This window comes from Chenopodium album, chromosome 25 (genome assembly GCF_948465745.1).
Source record: "Chenopodium album chromosome 25, dcCheAlbu1.1, whole genome shotgun sequence".
Classification (NCBI taxonomy): Eukaryota; Viridiplantae; Streptophyta; class Magnoliopsida; order Caryophyllales; family Amaranthaceae; genus Chenopodium; species Chenopodium album.
The window spans coordinates 21,603,114-21,613,123 of NC_137858.1; the positions used below are offsets into that span (position 1 = coordinate 21,603,114).

At 39.1% G+C, this 10,010-nt stretch overlaps 1 protein-coding gene across 1 annotated transcript; it reads right to left on the reverse strand.

The window, feature by feature from the left end:
- Nucleotides 1-3,281: 3,281 nt before the first annotated feature.
- LOC145613873 (uncharacterized) lies at nt 3,282-3,986 on the reverse strand. The gene is made up of 2 exons (XM_081668913.1): nt 3,759-3,986; nt 3,282-3,590 (listed from the first exon to the last, which is right to left on the reverse strand). Exons 1-2 carry the CDS (start codon nt 3,984-3,986, stop codon nt 3,282-3,284), a joined length of 537 nt encoding a protein of 178 aa, XP_081525039.1.
- Between the last annotated feature and the right edge of the window lie 6,024 nt (nt 3,987-10,010).

Below are 10,010 nucleotides of genomic sequence, written 5' to 3' on the forward strand. Positions count from 1 at the left end.
TCTATATGTGCTAACCGTTTGTTTGACTTGTGTTTAAGTCTAAATAAACCGATTAATGACTAAAAAGGACTTTGTCTAAATAATTAATTAATTATTTTGACTAATTAAAGGCTAATAAATTAATCAATCTGACTTAGTACGACTTTAGGCATGTCCCTTTAGAGTAAAATTACTGGAAACAGTCAAGATTAATGTTCCAGCAATGGCGCAAAAATCTGGGCTGCGGCGCCTCTGTTTACTGTCTGTCGCCTGGCGACAATTCTGTCGTTTGGCGACAGGCTTTAAACAGTGGCGACAGTTCTGTTGTTCCGGTGATAGTCCAGTTTCTTACTTGAGTCATCACGACGAGTCTATTTAAACAGTCTACTAATCAGTTTCACCAGTTTATTATTTTAAACCATGTTTAAGTCTTTAATTGAGTCTAGGCACTTAGTCCCATGGCCACACACAAGAGTCAAAGCATGTCACTTACACTCACTTACAAAGCACACACTTCACATGTTTGTCACACCATGACCATGTCTAGAGAGTCTTGAATGCGTGTTTTCCGTCATTTTTTTTAGGGGGGTAAGTCGGATATTAATCCTCCAATTTACTACTTGTTCAAACCCATTCCCAATAATATTCACCCTATTTTTGCTTTTCTACCTTTTTTCTTTTTAAACCATAAAAATCAAAGTCAATTTGAGTCGAGTCATTAAAACGAATATGGTTTAATTTACAGAGCGTGGTCAAGAAAGGAAGGGCGTCTAATCAAGGACAACACTTTCGTTCAAGTTCTACTTTTCGATAAGCCAATTGGTAGGAAAAGGAAAGCTAAGAAGATAATTGCAAGTCAAGAAGAACTCAATGAGGTTAGGGGACAGGTGGCTAACCTGGCTAAAGCATTGATTAGCTCGCAAGGGGTCTCGGTGGACAAGGACCTTCTTCCACAAAAGTTCAATGCCAACGACATCCCGAAATTCAAGATGGATAACCCTTATTTTCATTTAAGAGCATTTGAAACTGTAATGAACATTAAGGGAATAGATAAGAAAACTTTTAATTCTGTGTTTTCTTTATCTTTAGAAACTGTGTCAACAATGGTACTTTTCTCTTGACAAAGAGAAAACCTCTAGTTAGGAGTCTATTGTACGTGCGACCGCACCGGCATGGGTCTATTTTTGGACATCATAACCGACTTCTCCCTTGTATATACAGTTATTTACTTCTATTTTTTGATAAGTTTTACATTAGATTTCGTTTTGCTTAGTTTTTGATTAGATTTTTAGAGAGAGAAACTCAAGTTTGAAGAGAGAGAAATTCATGGTGTATTTTTGATGATTCAAGATTTCTTCATTGCAATTGATCTTTGATCAAGTTTTGTAAGGATTACTCATCTTTGATTTTAATATAATATTGATTTTAGTTGATTTCAATTGTTTTTCATATGATTGTTGATTGTTTGATGTTTGATTGAAGTTTGATTGAAGTTTCATTAATTTTTGAATTGATCTTTAGATTTCTAATATGTTGAAGATGAATTTGTTGATTAGTTGTGTTTTTATCTCAATTACTATAATTAGTGAGTAGTTTACATGCTAGGGTAATGGTGAAGCATGTATGAGTAATGGATTAGAGTAATTGGGGATAATTAATGGAGTTGATGATGTGATTAAACTTGGTTGATGATTCATGTGCATGTGTGTGATTGATTGAAGTTTGGCCACCTTTGATTGTTGCACTAGATTGCATTGTAAGCTCAAATTGATACGGACCATTGATTTGTGACTTGCATTTTCACGATTGAGCTATCTTGTGATGTTTCCTAGCTAGAGTTTATCGTAGTTGACGCTAGTTAGACCTCTAGGAGAATAGCTTGATACGCTCTTTTGGATGCATGTTTGATCTTCCCTCACATCGATTGACTTAGTTGATTTGCCCTTCCCAATTATCCTTTTCTATTACAAATACATGTGGATCCTAGCCCTAGTGTTATTTACCTTTGATTTCAGACAAGTTCATTTGCATTATTCGCTCTAGTTCTAGCTTACAACCCCGCTCTTGACTTCGGAATAGCTTAGCATTAGGCAATAGACTTTCAATTACCATTCCCTTGGGTTCGACCTTGACTTGCTACTATACTCGTATAGGGGTTAGTTGAGTTTACAAATATTGTTTGATTGGGTGGGGAAGGGAGCCCAACGACCTACCGTTTCAACGCTCATCAACAGGATAGTTTAGTTTTCACCACTATGGGGTGAGTTTCAAAATAGTGGCAAAGTTTCCTGCTAGCTACAATCAGTGCTAATACTAGTTTTTCATGAGAGTAGTATCTGGTTTCAGCACTGAGGAGAGTTTTACTTACATAATAAACAGGTAACTTCTGACATTCAACTTCCCTTGCTAGGACAGCACTAACAGCTTTGGTGCTGACTGCGAGGTAAAGCTGCAAATACTCTCCGTCAGCAGGTTTAGACAACAATGGTGGCATCATTAAATAGTTTTTGAGGTCCTGTAGGGCCTTTTCGTGATCATTAGACCAAATAAAACCATTATTTTTCTTATGACATTTATCTGATGATCTCGAAAAAAACCATTAGACCAAATGACATTTATCTGATGATCTCGAAAAAAACCTATTTAATGCAGCTACTCTATCTGTTAATTTTTGTACCTCTTAGGTTTCTAGGTGATTGAATATAAATTACAGCGCGTACCTGATCTGGGCTAGCTTCGATTCCTCGTTGAGTGACTATGTAGCCCAGAAACTTACCTGCAGCTACTCCGAATGAGCATTTTAATGGGTTCAGCTTCATCTTGTATTTCCGGAGGATGCTAAAAGGTTCTTCTAGATGGCTCCCATGATCAGCTGCTTTCTTGGACTTGACTAACATATCATCGATGTAGACTTCCATGGTGTCCCCCAGCTGGTCTTTGAACATTTTGTTAACTAGCCTTTGATAGGTTGAACCTGCGTTCTTTAGACCGAACGACATCACTTTGTAACAATAGATTCCTTTATCTGTCATGAAAGCAGTTTTTTCCTGGTCCTCCGGGTGCATCAATATCTGGTTGTAGCTGGAATATGCGTCCATGAAGGTGAGGAGCTCGTGGCCAGCTGTTGCATCTACCATTGAGTCAATGCGAGGGAGAGTGAACGGGTCTTTGGGGCATGCTTTGTTTAGATCTGTGAAGTCGATGCAGACCCTCCAGGTTCCATTCCTCTTGCTGACGACAACCACGTTAGCTAGACAATCTGGATACTTGACCACCCTTATCTTCCCAGTATCTAGCAGCTTCTAAACTTCTTCATTAATGATCTGGTTGCGCTCTGGGGCGAATTTTCTCCTCTTCTGCTTTACTGGCCTTGCACTGGGATCCACGTTTAATTTGTGTGTAATAATTTTGGGGCTGATTTCTTTCATATCTTGATGTGACCATGCGAAGCAATCTAAATTTTCTTTGAGGCACTTAATGATAGCATCTTTTTGTCCTGCCATTAATGTAGCTCCAATTTTAACTTTTTGCTTTGGCTTTGATTCATCCAGCACAACTTCATCTAACTGTAACTCATCTGGGCGCTTGGGTGCTGGATTTTGCTGTAATTGCTAGATGGCAGGGCCATGGGGTTTCAGGGCGAGCTGGTAGCATTCTCGCGCCTGCCTCCTATCTCCTTCGACTACTGCTACTCCCCATAGGCTTGGGAATTGGAGAAGTTGGTGATAGGTTGATGGGATGGCTTTCATTTTATGGATCCAAGGGGTTCCTACTATCACATTATAAGCAGTCTTGCAGTCTATCACGTATAACTTGTGCATCATATTAACCCCTTTGAGCAGCGTTGGAAGCTGGATTTCTCCTAGGGAATTCATAGGTTCGCCATTGAACCCAACCAGAACTGTAGACTTCTTGATGATATCTGATTCCTTGAAGCCAGCTTGATCTAGGGCATCTTTGAAAATTATATTAGCCGAGCTTCCATTATCTACCAATACTCTCTTCATTTTTTAGTGACCCACATGGAGGGAGATCACCAAGCAATCATGATGCTCGGGCTCATTGAACCTTCTCTTGTCGAATACAACTACCATATCATCCAACTTCTTTTCTTCACTACTTGGATAGGTTTGGGGGATGCTGGATGCTGAAGTACCAACTCTTGATATACGCTTTGCACTGGAGTAGGTTAAACCGCTGATGCTAGATCCTTCTGATTTTGCTTGAATCACGACACCTGGGGTTGGTGAAGCTGGCGGCCCTAATGGGGCTTCTCGCTTGATTTCAGGTCCGTTTCCTTTTTTCCCGAGGAGATATTGCAGATAACCTTTCTTGAGTAGCCAAGCTACTTCCCTCTTAAGACTGTTACATTGGTCAGTCCTATGCCCATGATCTCCATGGTACTCGCACCACTTCGATTTATCTTTCTAATGCTCAGGCTTGTCACTCTTCCTGGGCCATCTAACAAGTGGTCCGATATCCTTGAGGGCGTTTACTACCCCCACTATATCAGTATCGAAACCATACGAGCTAACATCTATATGGTACTCTATTGCTGGCCTGCTTGAGCCTTCACCTGCTCCTGGTTCAGATATGTTGTTGACATTACTGCGCCTTGGCTGCCAGCTACCTTGCCTGGTTCCGAGGTTTTGATTGTTGAAAGATTGGTTCCCCGAATACCATGATGGCCTCCTTTCGACCTAGTTTCTGGCATGCTCGTCCTCTTCTACACGGACTTCAGCCATAGCTTTGGTTCTGACTTCTTCAAATGAGGAGCACGGATATCTTGTCAGCTCATAATATAACCTGGATCTATAATTGAGACCCTTACAGAAAGCTTCAATAGCAGTTGAGTGGTCACAATTCTTTATGCTGACCATTTCCCGATTGAACCTGTCCTAGTATTGCCGGGTTGTCTCGTTTTGCTTCTGAACGATCCGATACAGGTCACTGCTTTGCTTATCCAGCTCTCGGCTGGTGGCGAATTGCTGATAGAATTTGTTCACCAAGCTGGAGAAGCTGGCGATGGTACCGGGCTTCAGGTTAATAAGCCATTGGAGTGTAGGTCCTGATAAGGTAGCGCCAAAGGACTTACACAAGGTGGGTTCGATTAGCTCCCACGGTATTGATAGCTGCCACATTTTTTGCTTGTGCTGGGCCACGTGATCTTGAGGGTCAGTGGTTCCATCGTACATCTTCGGAAAGGAGGGAATGCTTAGCTTTGTGGGAATGCGCACTTTAGCTATCTCCTCCACGAAAGGGGATTCAGCGAATCCATCACGAGATTCATAGGCTACAGGTTTGGGAGCACTTGGTAGCCGAGTCAGGAGCTTCATCATCTTCCGATTTTAAGCTTTGATAACAGCAACTTCTCTGGCCATAGGGTTAGAATCCCCACCACTCTGTTCCTCATTACCGCGAGATTTTTCTCTCTCATCTTCTTCTTCAGATTCATCAGAGGATACCAGGGTGAATTGGGGTATGTCATCAATTTTTACCCTCTTCTTTTTATTGCTCCTTACAAATTCGAGCTCTTTGGATAGCTTTTCCAAGGATGCTTCAGATTCAGCTTTAAGCCTCGCCAGGGTTGCTTAAGACTCTTCTTCGAGCTTCTGGCTTCGCTCGATGGAGGCTTTCAGCTCTTCGCACAGTTGCTCGATTAATGCGTTTGCATTTGGATCTGGATCTTCTCCCATCATGAAGGGTGGACCAATTTATCTAACTATATCCCCACAGACGGCGCCAAACTGTTTTGGTAAAAAAACTGATTACTAGGTTCGACCTAGGTTACGACAGTTACAGCTAGATTGAAATGATGAAATTAGCAAAATTTGAATCCACGAGAACAAAAAGGGGAAAAGGGGAAGAAGACACAAGAGATGGTGACGCAGAAAACCCCAAGAACAAGGCTAAAAACTGCGGGTGGCTATGAGTCCACCAATCCACTAAGTGATCAAGTTTTACAGGTTACAATGTAGGTTGCAAATTAGCAATTGAACAATAAAATCTATGATTGTACTTACTAATTAGGCTATAATATTTGTGATGCCCTTTTCTATGGTCATCTCTCCTCTTATATACTTAGAAAGCCTTCAAGAATATCTTCAATGGCACTTTCCTTCGGCTGCTAAGATTTCAGGATTGAGGGCTGAAGTTGTTCCTTCTTTTTCTCCATATTTCCTGGTCAAGGGCTTCCTAGTTTGAACCAGTCTTCGTCAACGGCTAGGTTGTAGAAAGTGGTTCCTATTTCCACGGATAGGGGTTTTACTCGAAGATTCTGGAGAATATTCCTTGAAACTATGCTCAGCTTGCTTGGTTCCTGGACATCAACTTCGTAGCTATCTTCGACCTGTACTTTGCTAATCTGTAACCTGTAACCTGACTACCTGTAGAACATAAGAATTCCGAGGTGAAAATTTTAGCACAACAGTGATTACCGTTGATCTTCGATTTCGAATGATGATGTCCGTTGATGATGGTGTGATGCGGTGGTGATGAAGATCACAGAGCAGCCAAATGAAACATGAAAGAGAAGGGTCGGTTTTGGGGGATTAGTGGGCTTATTATCATTTTATTTTATTTTCTTTTTCTTAATTCTTTTTCCTTTTAACTCTTTTTATTTCCTTTTTCCTTTCTCTTTTCTTTATTTTCTTTTCTTTCTTTTTTTAATTTATTTTTCCATTTCTTTTCCTTCTTTTATTTTTGTTATTTTTGTTAGCTTTGTATATATACCCATTTTTGGGGTAATTGGTTTAATTGAACAATTATATATTATTTTATTCTCTAATTAGTTTTTAGGGGAGCTTCTCTCTCTAGGTTTAGCTTAGGATTAGGGTAGTTTAGTGAGAAAAAGTGAGGGCTTCACCATTGTTGAGCTTGGATTTTGAAGAAGAAGATTGATCATCTTGTTTGTAGACTTTCATCTTCAACCAATGAGAATCTCTAACTCTCTCTCCTCTATTTTTATTCCTTTCTTTTGATTATTGTTTTAGGTGTTTGTATTGCTTGTTATTCATGTTGATTCTTGGTTATTTGTTAATTAATCTTGTTATTATCATGATTAATGAGTAATTTCCCCATTAAGGGGATGGTCGTGGTGTAGTTAGATCTTGAGTATGTTCTAGGGCTTAGAATTTATTTATTTGTGATTAAAGTCTTTATATGCTTGATATTCTTTGATATTCTTGCAAGTGCACATTGTTGGTTGATTAAAGGCGAATCTTTGCTAACAAGGAACGGAAGTTGACTTAGTTAGGGTTCATTACTATCTATTGTTCTTTGATTGATCCTCCCAATATATGGTTCTAGTGTGGAAACATAGAGGCTATATTAGGAAAAGCCGATTAACCCCGGAAGGCGGTTAGATTGGACCTTACTTCGATATTCGACCATGTTTAGCTCATAATTAATTCAACTTCTATGCCTTGGTTATGCTTGAGTGATTGTTACTCCTAGACCATTTCCCTTAATGTTTTATCTCTAGTTTTAGTTTGTTTAGACCTTTAGTTTACCTTCCTTTATCCCGGACTAGCTTAGTTGTTGATAGCATTTTGTAGTGTTTAATCGTTCCCTGTGGTTCGACCCCTCTTCTTGCCCTATACTAGCATTAGGTTAGTTGAGTGTTATAAATTGTATTTGATCTAGGTGTAGTCGTTTGACGACGCAATTATTTCCCTTCATCAAATTGGCGCCGTTGTTGGGGAACGGCTTCCATTACCGTTGTGTTTTCTTATTGAGACTACTCCATTGTATATAATTTTCATTTGATTTGTTTTTGTTGTTAAAAATGGCTTATATTTCTATTCCTCAATTTGATAATGAACTGTTTTTGGTATTTTTTAATAGACTTGAGGATTTCCTAGATGGTGTACAAGGTTTTACAAAGGGTGATTATTGTGAAATCATTAATTTGGGATTAAATGAGCATTTTAGAGGAGTGGTTGACAATATATTAAATGGTGGTCTTCAAGCTATGTCTTCGGATGAAGCTTGGGATTTCTATTCATGATTAGCTAGGGATAATTATAATTGGGAGAGGGCCAATCATGAGACTTATGTTCGGGATTCTCATGCTTTTAATGTTGATGCTAATTATCATGATTTGTCCAATATGAACTCCCATGATGTGCATGATGCTCCCCATAGTGACCATGTAATGGATGATTTCAACTCCCCTCCCTCTATAGCTCAATGTAATGATGTACATTCTAATGATGATGAAGTGCATGTTCTTTCTCATATTGCATTCTATTTTTGCATGAATTCTAAAGGTGTGCCCCATAGTCCCCTAGATGATTCCAATGAGCAAGCTTTTGACTCGTCTATCCATGATGATTTGGACTCAATTGAGATTATGGCACAAATATTTCTTGAGTTTCAAATGGTAGCCTATAACCTTATGAGTGAGTTCATTGATAAGGCTTCATTAGAAAGAGATGAGTTTGAGAGAAATTTGCCCCCATTCACTCTTGATTTTGAGATGGTAGGCCTTGAGAAATTTAAGGGAAATGTTGTTCAAGGTTGTGAAGAGGAGGTTGAGGTTGAATCCTTTGGAAATTTAGAATCTTGAGGGAGATGTAGAACGTGAGGGTTCTTCATTTGAGGATTCCATGATTGATTTTCATTCCCTCATTAGTGATGTGAGACCTTGTGATGAGTAACTACCCCTTTTTCCCTTTCTCATACACCTTTCTCTCAAAGGTTTACCCATATCTCTTACTATCCTATGTTCCTCCCTTCTTTTGTCAAAGAACCTCTTAGTTTTCCTATTCATGCTTTCGAGGCCCCCAACTCTCTCGTTGTTGATGAGGAAGAGAGGAAGAATGCCAACCAAAAAGATTTTTGTGAGGAGAGTTTGCCTCCCTATCTTTCTTTTTCTTCTTATTTTCTTGATTTTTCTTTTGATTCTTTTACTTTTTCTTTTCTCCCTTCTCTCAAGCAAAAAGTCTCCTTGTACTTTATGTTTGTTTGTCATATGAGCATCGCGTATGCTCTATTTCTTGATATGTTTGCCAGTGCATATGACAAGCTTTTGCGTTCTTTGTCGGGTTATTTACTAAATTGGTCATGCTTGGATGTTAAGCAAGCCTTTCTCGGGAAGTAACCCATGTTTTATTGCTTTCTTTTTCTTTCTTTTGTATTTCTCATTATTTTTTTACTCTCTTGTCTATGTGTATAGGTACTTGATGCATACACTCGTGTACAAGGATTTTGGATTGAGATCCTTGAGAAAAAGCACACCAATGATAGCTTGTATTTGGAAAAGCACCAAAGACGAGGAATTAAATTTGAGGACCATGTGCTCAATTGCGGGTTTCAACACCCACCTCACATTTGGTTTAATCTTTCCTTCTTCCCTCATCTTAAATTTGCTTTCTTAAATGCATGTGGATTGAATGAATTATGATTTGTTGTGTGGATGTGTTTTCTTTCTTCCCCTCCCTCCCACCCTTTTTGCCTTTATTTTGAGCATTGAGGACAATGCTCCATTCTAGCTTGGGGGAGTAGCTATTCGCTAGCTTGGGGGGTTATCTATATTTCTTGGTAGTTTCTTAATCCATAGTCTCTTGATTGCTTGATTGATTCCACCCATACTTGCCAAAGTCTATTTTTAAGATTTGTTTTCTATGTTTGGATGGCCATGAGCGCTTTATTGAGTTGACTTTTGGTATATGTATATTTGGATTGATCATGCTTTCATCTTGCACAATTGTATACGCATTCTTGAGTATTGTTGTTTTTTGAATATGTGTGTGTAAAGTGTCTTTCCATGGCATTCAAGACAAGGTTTCAAAATATTTTGTTTCAAACTAGAACATAATTGAGCTTTAGCACCTAAAATACCCTCTTGAATGTCGAGGTTGGTTCACACATATAACATTGCCAAGGTAGTGGTATGATGGTTGTCGCTCTCTAGCTAGTTAAACCTTTAAAGGTGATTTTTGCTATTCAACTACCGTCATTCAAGTGAGGATGTATCTATATTGTTCTAGCCTTCTACATTTCTTGTATGTGTGGCGTATGGATCCTTG

Coding starts and splice junctions, on each gene's coding strand:
- LOC145613873 (XM_081668913.1), bottom strand. CDS start 3,986: ATGAAGAGAGTATTGGTAGATAATGGAAGCTCGGCTAATATAATTTTC. Junction 3,591..3,758: donor ACTGCAAGACTGCTTATAAT/GTGATAGTAGGA, acceptor CCTGCCATCTAG/CAATTACAGCAAAATCCAGC.